We start from the raw sequence: 23,447 nt of genomic DNA on the forward strand, positions 1-23,447 counted from the left end.
TGCGGCATGGATTGTTTCCATTTCTACAGGAATCCTTACACAACACCTGGGATAAGTAATCGTTCCTCCTCTTGCCTTCTGGGCAGCTTAGAAAGCCAGCTCTTTACCCAGGGCTAGAGGCTAGAGATGAAACTTAGAACAAAGCTAGACACCTCCACTTTCACATACGGTATGTGAACTTTCAAGGGCCAGTAAAACTCATGCTTGTATTTCTAGTGTTACCAGGGAAACGTGTGTGTGTGTGTGTGTGTGACAAGGCTTCAGTAGTCTAAGGCTACTTAGCAAGGTTTTAGAACATATACTTACTGTGGGTCATGGTGTGGGTTCTGCTGAGTACCTCTGCTACTTTGTGATGCCTAGCAAGATGTACCATGGATAATAACTACTACCAAAAGCCACTTCACAGTTTACAACATGTTTGTGTTTCTGTTATCTTAGGTGTTCTCACCACACCCACCAGGTGCAATAGTCAGAAACAGCTGGTGCCGTGTTTGAAGTCAGCCTGACTTACTCCCCTAGTTAAAGGCTGGAGTGAAGGATAGAGTTTGGCTTAATCTACAACAGTTTGTTCTGTCAGGTCCACGGTCTGGAGAGAGCTTCAGCACGGACAAACTCCACAGTCAGTCCAGAGTGCAGCATTTGACACCCAACAACCCACTTCCCAGCCAGCCAAGAGAAGAGTCAGACAGCTTCTGCACTGAGTGGGCAAGCCTGTCTGTAGACTGCTCTCTGTGGACTTCAAAGACGGAACTGCCAGGAGGCAGTAAAGAGACATCGTTTCCCTCAGTCCTGTCCCTGGCTCTTCCCCCACAGACTTACTTATAGTGTCTTTATAGTGAGAAAGTAAGACTTGCCCAAGCTTACTCATAACCCTGCAAGATTATTCATTTTTAAAATTACGGTAATAGCATGTATATTCCCTTAAAAAAAAGTTATTTATAAAGTTGGGGCTGGAGTTCAGTGGATAAGACCACTGGCTGCTCTTTCAGAAGACCCAGGTTTAACTGCTAACACCCACTCACAACTATCTGTAACTCAAAACCCAAGGGATCTGATGCCCTCTTCTGGCCTCTAAGAGCACTATACCAGAGCTGGGTGTACAGACATAATGTAGGTAAAACACTCATACATATAAAATAAAAACCAATAATAAAATAAAACGTAGGGCTCCCATTAGCATTATACTGAAAATGTTTCAACGTTTGGCCATCATCCCCAGTGATTTTGATTCATTTCCTCTGCAGGACCTAGGAACAAGTTGGCTTTTTTAATTAGTAAGTTTTTTCCCTTGGGATAGTGTGCTAGTAGCTTTAGTCATTATCTGAGAAGGGAGGATTACCCAGATTATCCTGTGCACACATTCCTGTGGGGTTGTCTTGGTGGTTGTCTTATGTAAGAGGGCATAGCCCTCTGTAGATGGTATTATTTCTCTAGGCATGTAGTCTAGCCAAGCAAGCCAAAGAGCAGGCTCTGTGCTTCAAGTTCCTGCTTTTACGTCCTTCATTGATGGACTATAGCTTGTAAGCCTGTATAAATGATTTCCTCTCCTAAGCTGCTTTTGGCAAGAGTGTTTTTCTAGTTTGTTTTGTTTTTGCTTTTTCTAGACAAGATTTCTCTGTGTAGCTCTGGCTGTCTGGGAATTCCATCTGTAGATCAGGCTGACCTTGAACTCAGAGATCTGCCTGCCTCTGCCTACCGAGTGATAGAATTAAAGTCATATGCCACCATGCCCAGAGGTCAGAGTGGCTTGTTGTTGTTGTTGTTATTTTTAATCTCAACACCAGAGATAGAACTAAAACCAATGCACCTTTTTGTTGACCAATCTGGGTTTTGATGTCTTGGGCTCCGGCAAGACTCTCGCATGAGCCTCCTCAGTAGCAGTGACTGCCTAAGCACAAACCACCCCAGTTTTATAAAAAGCAACTCATACTTTTTAGATCAGTTTATTTTTATGTGTGTAGGTGTTTTGCCTGCCTGCATGTCTGTGCCTGCTGCCCTTGGAGGACAGGAGAGGACAACAGATCTGCTGGAATTACAGATGGCTGTGAATGAGCCACTCTGTGCTAACACCCAGGTCCTCTGGAAGACCAGCAAGAGCTCTTAACCACTAGTCTATCCAGTCCCCCAAAAGCAGCTTTTTAAAGGTAGCAAGAGATGTTGGAGGATTGGGAACAGAAATCAGAAAGAAACATACCAATGTATGCTCAACTGTACCAGCTGTCTGGAGGGGAAACCATGTCATTAAGACCCCTCTTGCAACCAGAGTGGCCTGTGTGAATGATGTACATATAAGGTTGCTGCTGGTGGAGAGTTCAACCCTAAAGTTGTGTTAGCTAAGGAAAAAAAAAAGTAAAGCAGGCACAAAGAAAAACTGGAAATGTCAAACCTTTGTCCTATAGTTGCCCTGGAGACAAGTCAACACTTTTTACCCGGGTCTCACTCCAGCTTCAAGCCTTCACTGTGAACCAGGGAAAGCCTCAAGGACAAAATTCTGTGGTTCCCCTAATATCTAAAATCAGTTTCCGAGTAAGTTGTTCCGAAGCCTCTGCGTCAATTATGGGCTACTGCCAAGGTGCTCAGACACTCACCTTTGACTGTTCAGGTTTGTTTCATCTTCCCACTTAACCAATAAACCTGCTAATTTTACTTTACTCTAATTTCATGCAGAAATTCTTTTCTGTCAGACAACAGGAACCTGGGTGAAGAAGAGTATCACACCCAACCCCAGGCCAAAATGTTGAGTTACATTCCTGTTTCCAGTGTCTGGAATGGCTTTGATAATAGTTCAGCAGGTGAAGTTTCGAGGCATTTCCTGATGTAGTCTTCATGAAGTAAATGAAGAAACACTCATGGAAAAGGCAGGGCTACCTCTGCAACTTACACACACACCCACCCACACACACACACACACACACACACACACACACACTGAAAACACAGGGAACATCTGCCCTCAACCACCAAATCACCATAGTAATAAAGCCCTTCTCAGAGCATGGATGATCGACATGGACGAACCATACAACTTTACCAGTCAATAGCCAATAGCCCTTCAGAGAGAGAAAATAAATTACCCAAAGCGCGTTGATGGATACAATTAAAGAAGGTGTTCTGCTTAACTCAGTTAACTTCTCCAGAGCAACTAGACACAAGACAAAAGCTTGACATTTCCAGTTTTGCTCTGTGTCTGTCTGCTTTGCTTTGAAGGCTGGAAACGTTTTCATTAGCTAACACAGCTTTAGAGATGAACTCTCCACCAGTAGCAACCTTGTATGTACACTACTCACACTGGCTACGCTGGTTGCAAAAGGGGTCTTCCTTCCTTTCTTCCTTTCTCCCTCCCTCCCTCCCTCTCTCCCTCCCTATTTCTCTCCCTTTCTCTCCCCCTCTCCCTCCCTCCCTTTCTCTCTCTCTCTCTTTCTCTCTCTTTCTTGAGACAGGGTTTCTCTGTGTAGCCCTGGCTGTCCTGGAACTCACTCTGTAAACCAGGCTGGCCTCGAACTCAGAAATCCACCTGCCTCTGCCTCCCAAGTGCTGGGATTAAAGGCATGCGCCACCACCGCCTGGCAAAAGGGGTCTTAATGACACATGGTTTCCCTTCCAGACACTTGGTACAACTGAGCTCAAAGCAATGTCCTCTAATTTTGTTTCTGCACAGGGGTTAATAATACAATATTAGATTTCCCTCACCATGCAACTCACAAATTCATACTCCTTTACTTTCAGTTCTGTGAGGGCTAAAGTTTTGTGATAAGTTTTAACTACTATGCTTAAGAGATCTACAAAACAAAAATGCCTCTAACCCTGAGGCTAACTTGCCCAAAGACAGACAACTCCCTGGAATGCTGGGGGCTGTTGTTCATGTCAGATAACAAGCCAGGTGTTTTCACTTCCATACACAAGGTTGGTTGCTCCAACTGCACAGGATGTGCTTGGTCACATGTAGGCAGGAAGTATGTCAGGATGTGTGCTTGCTCCTAATTGGAGGAAGGTGGGGCTTGCCATTATAAGCCCGTGTGATGTAATTTGCAGCCATGCTCTGGGAATCCCAGGTAGGGACCCAGCCTGACCAGTATCTAATAAAGTCTGCTCTACATTTTGCTCAAAAAATTGTGGTACTAGTTTTATTCTCATCTGGTGGGATTAACATTTCCTCTTACTGCTTCGTATATCATTGTAATGTCACAACATGGTGATATAGTTTTCAGACAGCAATAGGGTCTAGTGAGGGTGTTTCATCACCCAGAACACTGCTGTGATGGTTTCAATGATATGCCCACATAGTCTAGATATCTGAATATTTAGTTTCTGGTTGGTGGCATCGTTAGGGTAGGTTCAGGAGATGTGGTCTTGCTGATGGAAGTAGGTCACTGGGGGCAGGCTTTGAGAATTAAAAGACTTGTGCCAGTTTTAGTTTGCTCCCTCTGAATTTTGCTTGAGGTTCAGGATGCCCTCAGCTTGCTGTTTCAGTCACCATGGCTGCCTGCTGCCTGCCAGGCTCCCTGCTGTGACAGTGATGGGCTCCTATCCCTCCAGAAGTGTGAGCCCAAATAAACCTTACACACACCCATTTATCACTGCAACAGAAAAGCAACTACTACTCAGCAGAAATGTCACCACACCCAAGGTCATCTGCTCCATACTTAAAAGCTAACATCCAGGGAATGAGAGTTGGAGAAAGGAAATCAGGCTTCTTCAAGAGTCAGTATTCTGAGAAGATCCTCTCCCCTCAAACTTCCATAGTATGGAACTCAGTGCATGAAAACCCTTTCACAAGGAGGGAAAGAAGGTGGAGAGGTCAAAGGGTAGGAAATGTATGACATGCTGCATAGGATCTTTGCCATCTAGGACTCTTGTCTTTATTCTCTTGTCATAATCAGCCTTGAACTCCTGTGGCTAGCTCATGTAATTCTTTAGGTAAACACACTACTATATGTACCACAGAAATGTATATTAAATATATACTCGATGTAGGTACAGCTCTCCTGTAAAAAGTTCACACCTTTGCTTAGATATGTTTATTCTTTCCCTGAACATCTCTTTTAACCCCTACGCTTAAAATCTATGTTTACAATGTCTTTTAACAAACTCTTCCTCTGTTTCACACTGTTGTTCTGAAATTCTCTAGGGAGAAGAGAACTCTACAAGCTATTAGTGGCCACAGAGTGGAGGTGTGCCTCCTCCTTGTTGCCTCTGACATGTCAATCCTGGCTTTGCACAACAAAACCCAGACATGCAATCCTACCTCCGTTCAGGAGCAGGCCCTTTGCCAACGTTCAGTTATTTTAAAACTATCGGTTTTTTAAATTGTGTATGTGCACACGTGTGAAATACATGTCGATCCCTCACCTTCCCACTTACTTTGCTCATATCAAATGATCCAGCACAATAGGATCGTGCTCATCATTAAACTCTCACAATGTTATAAACACATGTAGCCATTAAACTTGACTCAGTTCATAATTTTCTAATTGCAAGCAAACAAACCAAAGAATCAAATACACAGAGACAGAATAACGCAACAGGACTGGAATACTCTAGAGAAGATAATCTCCACCAACCACCACTGACTATTGGTCGTCTGTAAGTTCCAATAGATGAAGGGCAGTGGAATACAGTTAGAAAACTCAAACGAGACATATCCGTGGTATTAAAATATTGCTAGGCGATTCTTATTTTTATAACCATTAGTACCTTTAAACTAACCATAAACAGAGTTTTTCCATGCATACTGCAGGAGGTGTCTCAGCCAAATTGATGAAAGAAGAAACCTCCTGGGGTTGAGGGCGTCCGCGCTCCCTCCAACACGCGCCTCCCGGTGCGCAGGCGCAAACCCCGCCCCTTAGTCCCCGCCCCATGACCCAGCCTCCCGTCAAGCACCGCGGGAGTGGCTGTGGCGGTAGCGACTGAGGCGGCAGTATGGAGGGCGAGAGCACGTTGGGGGTGCTGTCTGGCTTCGTGCTCGGCGCGCTCACCTTTCATCATCTCAACACAGACTCAGACACGGTGAGCCGGGCGCGGCTGCCGACCCCGCCGTCCCTGTCCGCCCCGCGGGTTCGCGGATCAGGGCGCCCTCCCCGGCTCTCATCCGGGCCCTTTTTATGTGCTCACGCTTGGGCGTGGAGGAAAGTTCCCGGGGCCTCCGGCTCGGCGAGAAAAGTCAGGCAGCTTTCTTGCCCCATTACCCTGCTGTGCGAAGGATTCCGGCGCCGTTTCCTACCCGCAGCGCGCGTGCGCCCCTAGAATCGGGAGTACGGGCAGGGCGAGCTACACCGCGGCCAGTCGCAGGGTTTGGCCAGTTCTAGGGCAAGCCTGGCATGAGGTTGTAAGATCCGGCTCCTTCTGTTCTACTTTCCGTTACAAACGCAGTTTGTCCAGGATCAGATGTGTAAATGCATTTTTAAGCCTTTGCCTACTTTCGAAGCCATTGAGTGACATTGAAGACAAATTTTAAGCCTGTTTTTTAAAACTTAGGAGATTAAAAACTTACTGTAAAACTTTGAGAGCTGGCAGTAGCATCTTATGATAAGTTCTTAGTAACATAAAAAGAAACGAGAAACATGTAAAATGAGTTTTGGGACTGCACTACTATAGTGCAGAGAGTACCATACTGAACAGTGTGGAGTAACTTATGTGAAGTGTTGGGTCCTTTGCTTTGAGTGTCAGATCTGCGTTGCCTAAAGATGCTTCTCAGCACAGTCCAATGATAAGGAGTGTACAATAATTTGATGTACATTACATCAAAATACCAAGAAGAAACAAATGACATCTTTGTGCGTTGAGCTCACCCGGGTAGCACAAAATAATGACTTATACTGAAATTAGCATGGCTCTACAGGAGAATGATATACAAATTGAAACACTTCATATTTTAAAAAAATACATATGTGGGACTTATTTTAGATGTTTAGTGTGATCGTAAGTAAACTGCCCTAAATCTGTAGTTTATAGGATTAGCCCTTGTAAACTACATCTTGGTGTTAGACTCTAGTTTCTCAGATATTTTAACTATAGTTTTTTGTTTGGAGATTCATTTATTTAATTTTTTTTACATTTTTTTAAAAGATTTATTTTATGTATATGAGTACACTGTCTTTGTCTTTAGACACCAGAAGAGGGCATCGGATCCCATTATAGATGGTTGTGAGCCACCATGTGGCTGCTGGGAATTACACTCAGGACCTCTGGAAGAGCAGTCAGTGCCCTTAACCGCTGAGCCATCTCTCCAGCCCAGATTCATTTATTTTTTTGTGTGTGTCTGTTACCTACTGAACAACTGTGGATCACAGATGGGCAGTGTCCATGTAGGCCAGAAGAGGGCATCACATCCCCTGGAACTTAATGGAAGATACAGATGTGGGCACTGAGAACTGACCCTGTTCTTTTTCAAGAGCAGCCACTGCTCTTAATGACTGAATCATCTCTCCAGCTCACCTAAAATTTTTAGAGTTGGTTTCTGAATAATTGTACCTAGAATTGACTGGTACTTTTCCTAGTTTTTAACATTGGGAGTATCAAAATCAAGAACATCTGCAATTACAGATTTTTACTCACTTGATTCTGTTAAAAGACTGGGACATTCCTCTGTGTTTTTTGTTTGTTTGTTTGATTATTTTGATGAATGGAGGAAGGACATTATAAACTAATTTTAATGACTAGAAGAGTTCACTTGATCTTTAAATGCACTTAAAGAAATAACTGAGTCACTGAAAGGAAAACAAAAACAAAAAACAAAAACCTGCCCTTATTTTAAAAGAAAACAGGTACACAGTAGACCCCTTGGGGAGCAGATGCTGTAATTGAATTACCAATCTTTATTTTTTCATATTTTTTAGACAGATTTAAATCTGAAAACATTGATCACTTTGGCATTCCATAGCTAAGAAACTTCCACTGATGCCCAGAAATATGTGTAAAATCCAGACTTTGGAATACCTCGTTGTGGTTTAGCCTCTCTTTACAACTGCCCACAGGAGCCTTGTGCTTGAAGACAAACTGCTCTGCTGGGCTCTTAAACAGATTTTAAGCTTTTATGCTTTTGATTTGGGGGTACTGCACTCTCTGCCTTCCCAAATTACTACCCTCAGCCCTTTAAAGTCAGTGCCACTCTGTCTCCCTCCCAGCCTTTCCCAGTTACTCATGTGCCCACTACCTGTAACACACTGCATATTGTGAAATGCCGAGAAAATATGAGGAGACAGAACATTGGTCCTATTCAGTGTGTTTTTATATACTGCTTCTCATGTTTACTCTCATAGGAAGGTTTTCTCCTTGGTGAAATGAAAGGTGAAGCCAAGAATAGCATTACTGATTCACAGATGGACAACGTTAAAGTCGTTTATACAATCGGTGAGTCACTTAGTTCTGGGTGGTTTTGGTAGTTTGTATGCTGAGTGTAAACATAAATGTTGTTACTTTTACTTTTCATTTTAGTTGTGAGGAATATACACGTGTCTAGACTCCTGTGTTTGTGTGTGTGTGTATTTAAACTGTTAAAATATATACCTTAATGTTTTTAAAAGCACTGAAAAAAAAGGAAAAAGAAAGAAAAGAAAAAGAAAAAAAGCCCAAAAAACAAAAGCGTGGGTGCAGTGGTACACACTTGTAACCCCCACACTTAAAAAGTGGAGGCAGGAGGATCAGATTCAGCTCTGGACACTCGCCCTTGTCTAGGGAGTGTAACACTTGTAGTTCCAGGTGGGACTCCAGGTTGGATGGACTTTTAGCCCTGCACATCTGGGGGGGGTCACTTGATTTCTGAGTAAGAGTGGGCTGTCTTAGGGGTGTGTCCAAAGAGGGAATGAGTACTGCATAGTGAAGCTCCTAACCTGAGGCAAAACGTTCCTCAGTGTGTTGGGCAAGCGATTAATACACTCATAACTAGAAATCCTTTTTCTCCTAGACATTCAGAAATACATTCCATGCTACCGGCTTTTTAGGTAAGTAACAGTAAAACAAGTAAATTATCTGTTATGAAAATTGTTTGCAAGTTGAATAATTTTAAAAACTAACGGTTTCTTAGTAACCAGACATGGTAACTTAGTATCTTGGTTACATGGATGTTTGGTTTTTTGTTTTGTTTTGTTTTGTTTTTTCAGTATCCAAGGTATACTAGTCCATGTCAACTGCGTCTGTAATTCTTCATTAGTTGTATTACCTTTAGCTGCCTCCACTGCCTCTGAAAAAACAGTTTTCTTTGAGAATTGCTTTTTCTTCTCATACACAATCCTCTTGTTGCATATTATAAACTAAGGACCGACATGTACTCTAATGTCACTAGCAGTCAGCAAGCAAACAGATATAACCATAGTATGGTGTCATTTTAAAGGCTGCTTTATGATTTATATCAGCCACTCAAGAAAAATAATCACTGTTGTACGTTTATACACTTTGTATACATGTCTAAGATGGTATGAGTTACAAAGGCATACAGGGTAAAGAAGGATCTGTGGGGAAAGAGGGCACGACAAGACAGCCTGGTGTGTTCTTAAACTGATAGAGCAGGAAGAGTCAGCCTTCTTATCATCCATTAATACACACTGGACATACAGATCTGTTCACTGGGTGAGGAATGACTTCTTAGTGGAACCTCCTAAAAAGGACTTCTTGAAGGGCCTTCTGGACCAGCAAAGAGACAATAAAAAGTGAACCTGTGTTTCTGGGCAACTACATTAAGAATCAGGCTAATTTAGTAGTGTCTGAGCCACAGAAACCACCTGATCCACTAATGTCTGGGCCTTGTCAGTTCTGAAGGTAAAGAGGACATGAGAGCTATCTGGAAACACCTTTCATTCATAAAGCTACTGTACACTTCCTCTTCAGTTAGAACCAGAATACTAAGCTGAAGTTCATGATTTAGTGGAAACCACAGAACTGTTTAGTGTAGTGATTCTCAACCTGTGAGTAGTGGCCCCCTTGGGGTGTTGAATAATCCTTTTACAGGGGTCACCTAAGACCACTGGATAATAGAGATATTTATATTATGATTCATAACAGTGGCAAAATTACGGCTGTGAAATAGCAATGAAAATAATTTTATGGTTGTGGGTCACCACAACATGAACTGTATGTATTAATGGGTCACAGCATTAGGAAAGTTGAGAACCACTGACTTAATGGTAAGGCAAACTAGAAGAAATGGGGTGGGGGTGGGAATGCAACCTGGGCGTGTATGCTGAGCAAGTTCCTGCCAAGTCCCAGCCCGGCCTCTGGGATTTCTAACAACCCATCATGTTGGTATGTCCCCCTTACAAATAACTTACGTGAGTATATGTAAAACGAAGTCTTCTGATGACATCTCTCCTTTTTTTTTGGGGGGGGGGGTTCGAGACAGGGTTTCTCTGTGTAGCCCTGGCTGTCCTGGAACTTACTCTGTAGACCAGGCTGGCCTTGAACTCAGAAATCCGCCTGCCTACACCTCCCAAGTGCTGAGATTAAAGGCATGAGCTACCACTGCCCGGCTGATGATATCTCTTAAAGTCAAAGCTAGATACATATTAATATGGCTTTCTTTGACAGCCCTACTAGGATTGTGAACATAGAACCCTGTGAGCAGTTGTTATACAGCCCTTCATCTAAAGATGTCATGGGGGAGTAAGAGAAGGGATTTACGGTAGGAAGCCGAGATGGGTGGAGAAGCTTGGCATGGTTCAGCTGGCAGTTTACAGATAGGTTGTGCCAGCTCTACACCAACTATATTGCTTCTCAGACTTCAATTGAGTACACTGATTGGCTCATCTCAGAAGTCTACAAGTTCCTTAAAAACAGGTCATTGGAACCTAAAACTTAGTAACTTAAAAATTAACACTTAAGTATGAGTTCTTTTGTATTGGGGTTTTTTTGGTTTTGGTTTTGGTTTTTCTTTTTTTTTTTTGTTTTTTCGAGACAGGGTTTCTCTGTGTAGCCCTGGCTGTCCTGGAACTCACTCTGTAGACCAGGCTGGCCTCGAACTCAGAAATCCACCTGCCTCTGCCTCCCAAGTGCTGGGATTAAAGGCGTGCCACCACTGCCTGGTGGGTTTTGTTTTTTCAAGACAGGGTTTCTCTATGTATCCCTGGCTGTCCTGGGACTTGCCTTTTTGCCCAGGCTGTCCTCGAACTCACAAAGATCCATCTGCTTCTGCCCCCTGAGTGCTGGAATTAAAGGCTTGTGCCACCATGCCTGGCCTTTAAGTATGAATCTTTACAGCATATCCTTTTGGGGAATGAGGAGACAACAGGGCTCTTGATTGTAGCCCAGGCTGTCCTAAACCTCCAGATTCTTCTGCCTCAGCCTTTCAGGTGCTAGATTATAAGCATGTGCCACCACATATTATTATTTTATCTCCTTTCTCTTCCTCCTCTCTGTTCCCTTCTCCTCTGGGGATTGAACCCAGGAACTGGGCATTGGTTTCTGGAGCTGTCAAGATTTCAATCACAAATGTCATACCAGATGTCTTTCAACAAACCCAGCTACCCCTCAGCCCATTAAAACATTTTTAATGGGGATTTTTTTTCTTGTGGTACTGAGATTGAACCAAGGGCTTTACTTATGCTAGGTAAGTAGAGTCATCCCAGGTATTTTGTTTGAAATATTGTCATAATAAGTTATTGGCTGGCCTTAAACTCACTCATGTAGCCTAGGCAGGCCTTGGACTTGAGATCCACTTCCCTTAACCTGTTTAGTAGTTGGATTTATAGGCCTGTACCACCAAGCTCAGCTTAAACATGTTACCAAATAGGATATAGCTGGTCAGTTCCATGTAAATAAATGTTTCTAGTATATATTTAAGGATGTCAACGGGGGAAAAACCCTATAAAGTCTTACAGGGTTTTGTTTAGTATTTCAGCTTATAAAAAGGAATTTTATCACCTCAATGCTAAAGAGAAGAACTAGGACTGAGAAGGTGGCTCCACTGTTAACTCCCTGCCACACAGGAGTGGAGACCTCAGTTTGGCTCCAAGTTTGGTGAGGCATGGTCAAGCAATAAGGTAGTGAGCGACTGATGAAGGAAACAGCATCACCCTGTGGCTTTTCTGTGTGTGCACACCTGATTACAATAGTACACACGCACGCACGCACGCACGCACGCACGCACGCACTAGCCCCACACAGGGAAGGAACTATTACCTGGGGTCTCTCACAGGAAGAGAAAACAAAGCTGCAAGCAAATGGTTTAGAACAAATTTACCCTCCCCTTCCCAATCCCCCCAAATACCCTGGCCATACAGCTTTTGGAATTAGCAATGAATTCATTATTCATTCTATATTCTATCATAGGTTATCAGTTATCAGGAAGTGAACTGAGTTGTGAACTGCCTATATGAATGGTCTGATTCTTGTATTTTAATGAATATTGTCCTGATTTAGTTTAGAAATGTGATAGACAAACTCATACCTAGAAGTTTTTCTATTTTTTTTGTTGTTGTTGCTTATGGACATAATGTTAATGTTAACTATTTAAATGTTAATTTTTAATTTTTCTCTATTATTATTGGAGTTCATATGATAAGCAAGTAGATATACATTTTGGTTTGGATAGTATGGGCTAGGAGTAACTAAAATTAAAAATGCTAATAAAATTACTCAAATTTCTATCTTACTTAAAAACTTTAATTTTTATTTTTATAGCTTTTATAATTCTTCAGGTGAAGTAAATGAACACGCACTGAAGAAAATTCTTTCAAATGTCAAAAAGGTATTACCTTTTCTTTGTTAGTATTATTTGCGCTATTTTGTGATCCTAAAAAAAAACCAGTACTTTTACAGAACTCTGAAGCAGTATTAATGACATTCACAAGAGCATATAAGAAAAGACTTATTCTTCCCAGAAACTCAGGCAGTGTTTCTCTGAAAGCAAAGCTTCTCATTAAAAGTATCTATCTTTGGGGCAACAGAGAATGCTTAGTGCTTAAGAACACTGGCTGCTCTTCCAGAGGACTTGGGTTTGGTTCCCAGCACCCATGTGGCAGCTCACAACCAGATGTCAATCCAGTCCAAGGGGATGTAATGCTTTCTTCTGTCCTCTGTGGATACATGTATGCACATAGTACACAGACATACAAGCAGGCAGAAAGTAAAATGGAAAACATATCTTACTGTTCCTTTGACCACTATGATTACACTGACTTCTCTGGCTTCCTGCTTAACCACAGCCTTTTCCAGTCTGATTTATTCTAGGAGTTAATCCATTTCTGTTACTTTCACATAGCTGAATTTTATTATTGTTGTTGCTGTTGTTATTTATTGTTTCAGACTGCAGAATTTAAGTAACTGGGACTCCAGAAGTATGTCACAGAGCCTGGCTTTGCAGTTACTATTTTATACAAATGGACTTTTCCTATATAGCAATTACATTTAAACCTTCCATGTACTTTGTGTTCAGATAAAAGTTATTGAACATTCAGAATCCCACCCCCAATCTAATGCTTTTTTGAGCATTTTTGTCTTTAAAATTTTATGTATCTGAGAATAAAAGTAAATTTCAGGAAAAGTTTTAGTCACTTGGGATGGTAACACATGTCCAATTTTAGAATGTAAGTAGATTTAATAATGTAAGTTCTTTCAGATAATGGGTGTATACATGTAGTCCTAGATATGTGGGAAGCCAAGACAGAACAGGATTTCAATTTTGAGGCCTGCTAGGCAAGCCAGTGAGATCCTGACACCTGCAAGCCAAAAAAAAAAAAAAAAAAGGAAAGAAAAGGGCTGTGGCTGTGTGCTCGCCTGCTGTGCTTGTATAAAGGATCTGGGTGCAGTTTTCTAGCACTAAAGCACAGGCCTGATGCCTGAGCTCAATCTGTGGAGGGAGAGAACTGAGTCCTGTTTGCTGTCCTGTGACCTCCCCATGGATAAAGTGTTCATACATACCTTCATACATGCATAAATACATGCATACACATGTAAAAGTATCTTAAAAGAAAATGGTTGAACTTATACTTGGAACCAATAAGATGCCTTAGGGGAAAATGTGCTGGCTTTGAAGCTAGATGGCCTGAGTTTAATCCCCTGACTAATAGGATGGATAGAGGGAGACAAATGACTCTCACAAGGAGTCTTCTGACCACCACACTTCATCTCCACATGCACGTGCATGAGTGCACGCATGCACACACACATACACGCCCCATGTGCACACTGCACAAACACAGAGTAAGTGTAATTTACTCTTAATTTGATTATTTAGGAAGTGTATCTAGAGAACATTTTCCTTCAAAAAGAATATGTTTTGTTTTTTGAAATAACCTCACCATGTAGCCCACTTCATCTTTGAGCTTGTAATCCTTCTCTGAATTCCAAATGCTGAGATTACAGGGACAAGAGCCATTTCTAATTTCTTGGCTTTAGTGTACAAATAAATATATGGTGGATTTTTGTTGTTCTAATTACTATTCAGTAATGAGAATTACTTTCCAGTTTAAGAGTTTATTAATGTTAACCATGAGTATGTTGGACCAGGTCTTCATGAATGCTACATAAGTACTGAGCTATACCAGTTCATACTGATTTAACAACAACCACACTTGTTGCCTTGCAATCCCTAGAAATACCAATGCTATTATTTCACATAGTAGGGAGTCACTCCCTGAAAACATTCATATCCTGTGTAAACACTTGATTTGTTAAATGTTAAACTGTTTAAATTGATTTTAAGATCATTTGAAAGGTTTTTGTAATTAAGTATATTCTTGATTTATTATAACCCAAGCTTTACCAACGCTTAGAAAAGCCATTTTAAGACAGGTAGGTTTTGCCAAGCTTACTGGTGATGCCTTAATCCCAGCACTTGGGAAGTAGAGGCAGGTGGATCTCTGAGTTTGAGGCCAGCCTGGTCTATACAGAGAGACACTGGCAAACTTTTTTGTTTAGTTTTGTTGTGTCCCCGGGCTATACCACAGTCCTGTTGCCTTAGCCTCTAGTGTTCTGGAGCCACTGGCAGCTACTGCCTCAAGACCATTAATTTTTCCTGTATTCTCTTCAGACTGTGGTGGGTTGGTATAAATTCCGTCGTCACTCGGATCAGATAATGACATTTAGAGAGCAGTTGCTCCACAGAAACTTACAGACGCATCTTTCAAGCCCAGAGCTTGTTTTTCTGTTGTTAACACCAAGTATAACAACAGAAAGCTGCTCCACGCACTGCCTGGAACACGCCTTATATAAACCTCAAGGGGGGTAAGTATTAGCTGGCCTGGCTATTCTAAGTAGAATTTTTATAGTGCTTTGTAGCTCTAAGTGTCATCATACAGTGTTGCACTGGGTGTCATAATAATGGGAAAGTAAACCTTAGTGTTACAGATAGATGATAGGCTAGGCAAGGAAATGGAGCCCAGGGGGAGTGATGACTTAGAGTCTTGTGTCCTGGAACCTAAGTGTTACTGTATTTATGTGAGTGTGGACTGCTGTAGATACAAATTCATCAAAGTCTTGATGGCTTACTACAGTAAGTCCAAGCAGCTTCCTTGGGTATATTTATATTCTTGAATATAAGAATTAAGTTAAAAGAGTACTACCAATTAAGGTTAATTTTATTGCTTATGGAGGATAAGATAAATCTCAACATAATACCTTAAAGATGAAATATCACTTACCTCAAACACATAGGACTAGACAGAACTAGATACTTCATTCAGATTTTGGAATATTTTATATACCCACTGAAATATCTTGGGTTGGGACAGGCTCAAGTCTAAACAAAAGTTCATACATATCCTATGAATATAACCTGAAGTTAATTTTTTAACAATATTGCACTTTTCTTTTTTTGAGACAGTGTAGCCTAGGCTGGCCTTGAACTTGAGGTCTTATCACTTGAGTCTCTCTAGTGCTAGGATTACAGATAATGGATTATCATACACAGCTTGGAACGTATTTTGGTACTGACCTGGCACATGAAGATCAGATGGGAAATATTCCCTTTGTTTTTGCTGTTTCCTTGAGACATGGTGTCACCATGTAAACAAAGCTGGATAAGGAATCAGTAGATTGGCCTGTCTGGCTTTGAACGCACAATCTTCCTGTATTAGCCTTTCAAGGATTTTTTTTTGTGTAACAGTATTCAGAAGTTTTCACATTTTAAGCTGTATATGGTGGTGCACACTTACAATCCCAGGAAGTGGAAGTAGGAGGATTTGAGTTTGAGGTCAGTTTAGCTTATATAATAAGACCCCTATCTCAAATTTCAAGGTTTTGGATCAGGGATGCTAAACTTGTTGTGCCTTTGTGGTGGGCTGAGGACACAGTGTAGGGTTCACACTGGCAGGCAAGAGTCCCTCTGCTGAGCTTCATCTCCAGCAAAATTTCTTTTCCTTTTGTACTCCCTTCCTAAGGCTCTCAGGTAAGTATGGTGGTGCATTCCTATAATCCTTGTGCTTGAGCAAGCGAAGGATTGTGAGTCCAGGTTATGTGGTTATGCTCAGCTGTACAGAGTTTGAAATTAGGTTGGACTACAAAAAAAAAAACAAGTGACATTGCTCAGCTGGTAAAAAGCTTTGTCCTACAAGCCTAAAGACTTGAGACCCATTCCTAAAACCTTCTTAGGAAGAAAAGGAACCAACTTGTGACATTGTCCTCTGACACTAAAACATTGTAAACATCACACAGTATAATAAAAGCTCAAGGTCTCACCTGGGCTGCTTGTCATGGCTTTCAGCTCACAGCTCATATTCCCCAGCCTCCGGGGCAGCTTTACTTCCTTACTTACATGTACATGGCAGGAGAAATAGCCATTAAAGTCTTCACACAGCTCTTTTATGCTATGTACATCTTGACTTTGGTTTCTGAGACAGGGTTTCTGTGCAGCTCTGGCTGTCCTGGAACTGTCTCTGTAGAACAAGTTAGCCTCAAACTTTTCCTGCCTCTGCCTCCTGGTGACATCTTTTAAAAGCTAGTTGCTTCAGGAGCCAGAGATGGGTCAGCAGTTAAGAGCATTGGCTGCTCTTCCAAAGGACCCAGGTTCAAGTCCCAGCACTCATCTGACAGCTCACAATCAGCTGTAACTCCAGTTTCAGGGAGATGCGACACTCTTTTTGGCCTTCAAGGGCACCAGCGATGCACAGACATACATACACGCAGGCAAAACACACACTTTACATACATGCAAGCAAAACAGCCATATACATAAAGCAATAAACATTAAAAGAACTAGCTACTTTAATTTGGCTCATCTGGGAAAATTCTATCTTGCTAAATAATGAGGTGAGGGAGTATTTTAATACTGTTAGAAAAGTAGCCAGCTCTGATGGCAAATGCTGTCCTTTTATTTTAAATTCTATTTTAAACATTTTTTTTCATCAGGCTTTTTCATAGGGTACCTTTGGTGGTTACCAATCTGGGAATGTCTGATCAACTGGGTTATAAAACAGAGTCTGCTTCCTGTACGTCCACTGTCTTTAGCAGAGCTGTAAGGACACACAGGTAAGACTTAACTCACAGATGATATAGGCTAAACGAATCCTCAGATAACTGGAAAATTGTCACCTCAGTGTTTCCTTTTAGACTTGTCTGCTTAAAGGAAATCATTTTCTTACAGTTCTCAATTTTTTAACGAAGATGGATCATTAAAGGAAGTACATAAGATAAATGAAATGTATGCTACTATACAAGAAGAGTTAAAGGTAAGCTAACATGAAGCTCTGAGGGGCCACTTCCGAGCTCACATCAGTAGTTGGCTATGAATTGTTTCATAGAAACAATTGACATTTGTGGGCTGGAGAAATGGCTCAGGAGTAAAGAGCACTGGCTCCTCTTCCAGAGGATCTGGATTTAATTCCCAACACCTACATGGCAGTTCACAACTGTCTGTAATTCCAGTTCCAGGGGATCTGATACCCTCACACAAACAGAAAGACAGGTAAAACACCAATGCACACAAAATAGGTAAGTCTTTTGTTGGGTATATATTGTATTCCTTTGACTGCCATAATAGAGACTACAATCTCTGGTAGATATCTATACAAGTTTAATTTTGTTCTTATTATTTGTGGCTATATTTTCTCTTTCTTCTTTTTTTAAAAGAATGGTCTCACTGGAGCTCTGGCTGTCCTGGAACTTGATGTGTAGGCTGGGCTGACTTTGGAGCTATAGAGATTCAGATTCTCCTGTCCCCTGCCTCTCAAATGCTGGGATTAAAGGCATCTGCCACCAGGCCGTCTCAGTCTTTGTAAGATGAAGGGGGAAGCAGATATTTAGAAGCACAAGCATCACTACAGCATTATAGTCTGCCTTACTGTTTCAGTGTAGCTCACTGTAGAGAACATGAATCCTAACTGCAGACAGCTAATGGGCCAGGAAATAATGGGGGCGGGATAGAGGACTGGAGTGGGATCTGACCGGAAGATGGAGAGTTGTGCCCATCTAAGAAAGCTCAGCTGAGCATAACCTCGACTCATAACCCTGCTCTCACCTAAGCACAGCAATTACAGAAGTGCACCACTCTGCCTGACTGAGACCCTTCCTGTCTTTTTATTTATTCATTTATGATTTGTGCATTAGAGCTCTTTTATTGATAGTAATAAGCCACCATGTGGTTGTTGGGAATTGAACTCCAGACATCTGGAAGAGCAGCCAGTGCTCTTGACCATTGAGCCTTCTCACCAGCCCCTGAGATGCTTTCTTAAGGGAAGGGGAAAAAGTTAAATCCTTAATTGAACAGAGTGCCCCAGAGGCATGTACTAATGTCCTCACTGCTCAGTCACTGCTAGGAGCAGCCCTGGGGAGCTGCGTGGGGTGGACTGGGCGTGCAGCTCAGCTGATGCAGTGCTTGCCTAGCATTCACAGAGCTCTGCTCCCAAGCACAAAATAGTGTGCTGGACACCTGTGTCTGCAACTGGGGAGGTGAAGGCAGGAAGATCACAAGATCAAGCTCATCCTTGGCTACACAGTAAATGGGAGGCTAGCCTGGGATACACAAGGTTTTCTTTAGTAAATTGAAAAATCATGAATCCAAACTGGGAACATCAGTCAGTACCCTCAGTTGGATATCTGAAAAGTCTATTTTCATGGCAACCATACTTGTTAGTAAGAAAAGAAAGGTTAATACATTTTTGTATACTACTAACATTACATACTATATATTATATTATTATTATACTAGTTTTAAAGATTTTTTTTTGATGTGTATATGTTTTTGCCTTCATGTCTTTGTGTACGCCAGAAGAGGCATTTGTTCCCATGGATCTAGAAATACACACAGTTACAAGCTGCTGTGTGAGTGCTGGAAACCTAACTCAGTCCTGTTAACTGCTGAGCCATCTCTAGCCCACAGAGCATTTTATTTGATGAATAAATGCAGCAGAAACTTTAAAGTAACACAGAGCTGTGCTCAGCATACTCACATTCACTGCGTTCCCCAAATCTTTAGCCTCTCTGATCTCTTTAGTGGACATGGACACGGATTCTGCATTTGATTATCTGAATGGTTCTGGGCAAATACCCTAGAAAGGATCCACTACAACTGGTATACTTAAATTCTGACATATAGTTTGAAATTAATGATGCTTGATTTAGACATCATTATTCTGTATAAACCTTTATAAGGTATATTTCCAAAATGGAATTACTCATTCTTCTAAAACTGAGACACACAGCATCAGTTTACTTTTCAAATATAGCTTTTTGTTTTATATAGGAATTATAATCTTCCATGATTTCTCTAAAACATAGTCACTTTTTATCTTACTTTAGTTTTTTGGTTTCATTTTGTTTCCTGGTGTTATGACACAGGCTCTTCTGTAGCCCAGGTTGGCCTTGAACTCCAATATAGATAAGGACAACCTTTAACTGCTAATCCTGCCTCTACATCCTAAATCTCAGTCTTGTTTGGGGGTGTACTTGTTGGGACTTGAACCTAGGCCTCACACATGCTAGGTAAGTGCCCTATCTCTGAGCTCTAGCCTCAGCCCAATGTATATATTTTATTTCAAAATGAATTTTATCTTATTTCTATAATCAACAAAATATCTGGTATATAAGTTCAAAAATCAATGGAAAGTTAACACATCCAAAAAGTATATCATTATGTACAAAACAACATAAACTTGTTATTAAAGTCCTCCAAAAAAATTCCAAATAAAAATAAGGTTTACATGAAAAATAAATGGTATTTTACATTCTGTACTACTGAGAATTTTATATTGTGAGCCTAGATCCCCATTAGTACAAACTTGGAACTTTTTTTATCCGTCCCCTTATTGTATTTTGTAGAGTATATGCCAAAAAGTTGAACAGAGTGAACGAGAAGTAGAGAAACTATTGATGGATGTAAACCGATTAAAAGAAGTTAGAAAAAAACAGCAAGCACAGGCTAAAGGAGCAGGTAAGCAACAGATGCACACAGACTGCCTTCCCTCTGCTCGGGCTCAGTGGACCAGCTGGCTGCTCTAACTGATGACCTGATGTACTGGGATTATGAGTGGTGACCCCACTGCGCTCTTCAGTCTTCCTGGAACAGGGCATTGTAGTGGCTGGGCTGTGTTTGATAAAAAGCAAACAACTGACTTTCTCATACAATAGTATGGCACATAAACAGAGATTTGGGATTATGTCATTCTTATTCTGAATAATCTATCTGTTGGAGTTGTTTATACTGACACAGCTAATTATAAAAAGTTGTGAAGCAGCCGGGCGGTGTTGGCGCACGCCTTTAATCCCAGCACTTGGGAGGCAGAGGCAGGCAAATTTCTGAGTTCGAGGCCATCCTGGTCTATAGAGTGAGTTCCAGGACAGCCAGGGCTACACAGAGAAACCCTATCTCAGAAAAAAAAAAAAAAAAGTTGTGAAGCAAACACGAATTAAGCTCTTTCTTACTTTCTTTAGGAGAGAAGATTGTCCAAGAAAATCCCCAGGAGAACATTCTTCTTTGTCAAGCTTTACGAACATTTTTTCCAGAGTCTGAAGTTCTTCATTCTTGCGTTATTTCTTTGAAAAACAGACATATTTCTCCCAGTGGGTGTAACATTACCCACCATCTTGATGTAGTGGAGAAGCTGACCTTAATGGTGGAGTACGTGTACAGCCCTGAAGCCAGCCCAACGCCTGCAGCCCCGCTGAGTAAGCGGAAAGCCCTAGACACACAAGACCAGTGCTCTGTGAAGAAACCACGGCTGCTAGAGACAGAAAGCAGACCCGTGACAGCACCCCGCAGAAGTCACCAAGACAAAGCTTCCTCAAGCAGCCTAGATATAGACACAGAGATGGGGAGCCCGGAAGATGATGCTGACTATCCTCGCTCTCCTACATTTTGATTCTTTTTAGATGACATTTTTTTACTAGACTGAGGTTTAGGGCACTTGTTTTATTTTTACTCTTTGCCTCCTGGAGTAATACATAGAAAAGTTCATGTTTTTCCTCTATTCAGCTGTTTATAATACATGGATATTTTTATAGTTCAACTGCTTATAATACATAGGTAAGTTAATATTTTATAAAGTATCTTAATTCTTATTTATATCTCATGTTATAAATGTTATGTAAATATATACATATATATGTATAGCTATAATTACCTATATAAACTTGTGGTGTGGGAATTGTGAATGGTAAACAACTCCTCTACCACTGAACTATAGTCTAAATCTGTTTGTTTGGTTTTGGTTTCTTGGTTTGGGGTTTGTTTTTTGTGGATTGGGGGGGGGTGGGACAGGGTCTCTCTGTGTAGCTCTGGCTGTTGTAAACCTCACAAATATCCACCTGCCTCTGAGTACTGAGATTAAAGGTGTATGCCACCATGCCCAGCCAGCTAAGATGATTTTATTTCAAAGCCACAAACCTTTAAGCTCCCCCTCCCCAAATCGTTGAGGGAACAACTTACACAGATACATTCTTTTCAATTAGAACATTCTTCAAGTTGGGAAGAGAAGCTAGCCTTATCCACAACATGGAAAGCAGCACAGATGTTTGTAAACCTTGGCCTCAGACTTGGTTCAGCTGGCACGGGCATCTGCTATCAAGACTGATAACCTGAGTTGGATTTCTGAGAGTCCCACAGTGAAGGAAAGAACCCACTCCCACAGGCTCTTCTGACTTCCACACATATACTGACCATGGTATATACATGAAACCCCCATAAATAAATGTAGTAAAAATTTTAAAGTTTGTAAATCTTATTTTTATTTAAGTTTTTAAGATTCTTACTGAAGATAGAGCTCAGGAGTTAAGAGTCCTTGAAGCACTTCCAGAGGACTGGAGTCTGGTTCACAGCACTCAACGTCGGGCAACTCTAGGAGATCCAGTGCCCTCCTTCAGAGCACACAGACATATACACACGCACATGTGCACACTCACACATACACACATGCACATGCACACACACAGAGAAACATAAAAGAAGAACTCTCACTTAAAGACGGCAGCATGTTGAAGTGGACTTACTGGTAGCATCTATATGCAGTTCCTATTCAACAGGTTCGTTCGGGCAAGATGACTACTTGAGCTCAGGGAATCTCGGAAACTGTCCTTGTAGATGTATTTGTCTTTTCACCTATTTTATGAAGTGTACACATGGTACCTTCATGTTCAGTCAGTGGATGTGAACACTGAGTGCACACTCCACCCTTGGTCTTCCACTTGTTGCTTCCTAGAGAAACTACATAAGACACAGATGCAGTGACACTTTGATCTGGGTGTTTATAGGCACTGATTATGTGGGGTCTGAAGCCTACCCAGGGGATGTTTCACTGGTGACGTAAGTAAACTGGTGCTGTGCAGGGCAGGAAAAGGAAGAGCCCCAGTTGTCAACTGAGCCTACTCGCATCACAGGCGACTGAAAGCAAATTGTATATGTATGTCATCCCTTCCTGTAAGAACACTTATCTGTTTAAGGCTAGGCTGGTCCAGTATCAATCCCAGTGTAGGCCTCTGCATAGAGAACCCTGTTGTTATCAGGTTCAATAAACATTTACTAACATGTCAGTTATCCTCTGACATGTGCCAAGTACACAGTTTTGTTCCATTTAAACCTGGGCATAGTGGTGTGCACATGGAGTCCTAGCACTGATGCTACGGAGGTAAGAGGCTGCCTGGGGCTTGTTAATTAGCTGGTCTAGCCTACGTGAACTTTACATTCGGTGGAGACACATTGAAAAAGACACCTGATACCAGCCCCTGGCCTCCATAAACACCTGTGCACATATGCACAAACAAAAACCAAAATGACTCCAAGCAAATTTAATGCCACAGCCATTCACGTGGGATTCAAACAAACACTTTGCCTTTCTAGACCCATTCCCTAAAACTATCCCATTATAAGAACAGAATCTGGGCTGGGTTGGAATTCTAATAGAAGCCCTCTCTTTTCATAATCTGTACTATATAAGTAAGCTGTGACAACCATGAGGAGCCACAGTTACCAGAGTGTACACTATCACGTCACCATCAGAAGCACATGACTGGAGAACACTCACTGGTGTGGTTAGGACTGATCCTCCTAATCCACTCAAAGGCTTTCTACTTAAATTAGTTGGAGTCTGTGC

The 23,447-nt window shown here is 41.6% G+C and overlaps 1 protein-coding gene across 2 annotated transcripts; it reads left to right on the forward strand.

Annotated features, from left to right (window-relative positions):
• The first annotated feature begins 5,870 nt into the window (after window positions 1-5,870).
• Window positions 5,871-22,071, forward strand: Abraxas1 (abraxas 1, BRCA1 A complex subunit). Of its 2 annotated transcripts, XR_003712214.1 has the most exons (10): window positions 5,893-6,006; window positions 8,259-8,349; window positions 8,903-8,939; window positions 12,610-12,676; window positions 14,960-15,153; window positions 17,275-17,394; window positions 17,510-17,594; window positions 20,182-20,293; window positions 20,794-21,385; window positions 21,811-22,071. XR_003712214.1 is itself a non-coding variant. In XM_028773664.1 (9 exons), the coding sequence occupies exons 1-9, from the start codon at window positions 5,920-5,922 to the stop codon at window positions 21,219-21,221; spliced, it is 1,221 nt and encodes a 406-aa protein (XP_028629497.1). In that variant the 5' UTR covers window positions 5,871-5,919; the 3' UTR covers window positions 21,222-21,414. The 2 variants fall into 2 exon arrangements, 1 of the variants encoding a protein (XP_028629497.1); XM_028773664.1 differs by lacking the exon at window positions 21,811-22,071 and having other exon boundaries at window positions 5,871-6,006; window positions 20,794-21,414.
• The last annotated feature ends 1,376 nt before the right edge of the window (window positions 22,072-23,447 follow it).

This window comes from Grammomys surdaster, unplaced genomic scaffold, assembly GCF_004785775.1.
Source record: "Grammomys surdaster isolate TR1022 unplaced genomic scaffold, NIH_TR_1.0 233, whole genome shotgun sequence".
NCBI classification, from domain to species: Eukaryota; Metazoa; Chordata; class Mammalia; order Rodentia; family Muridae; genus Grammomys; species Grammomys surdaster.

Coding starts and splice junctions, on each gene's coding strand:
- Abraxas1 (XM_028773664.1), top strand. CDS start 5,920: ATGGAGGGCGAGAGCACGTTGGGGGTGCTGTCTGGCTTCGTGCTCGGC. Junction 8,940..12,609: donor CCATGCTACCGGCTTTTTAG/GTAAGTAACAGT, acceptor TTATTTTTATAG/CTTTTATAATTCTTCAGGTG. Junction 20,294..20,793: donor AGCACAGGCTAAAGGAGCAG/GTAAGCAACAGA, acceptor TACTTTCTTTAG/GAGAGAAGATTGTCCAAGAA.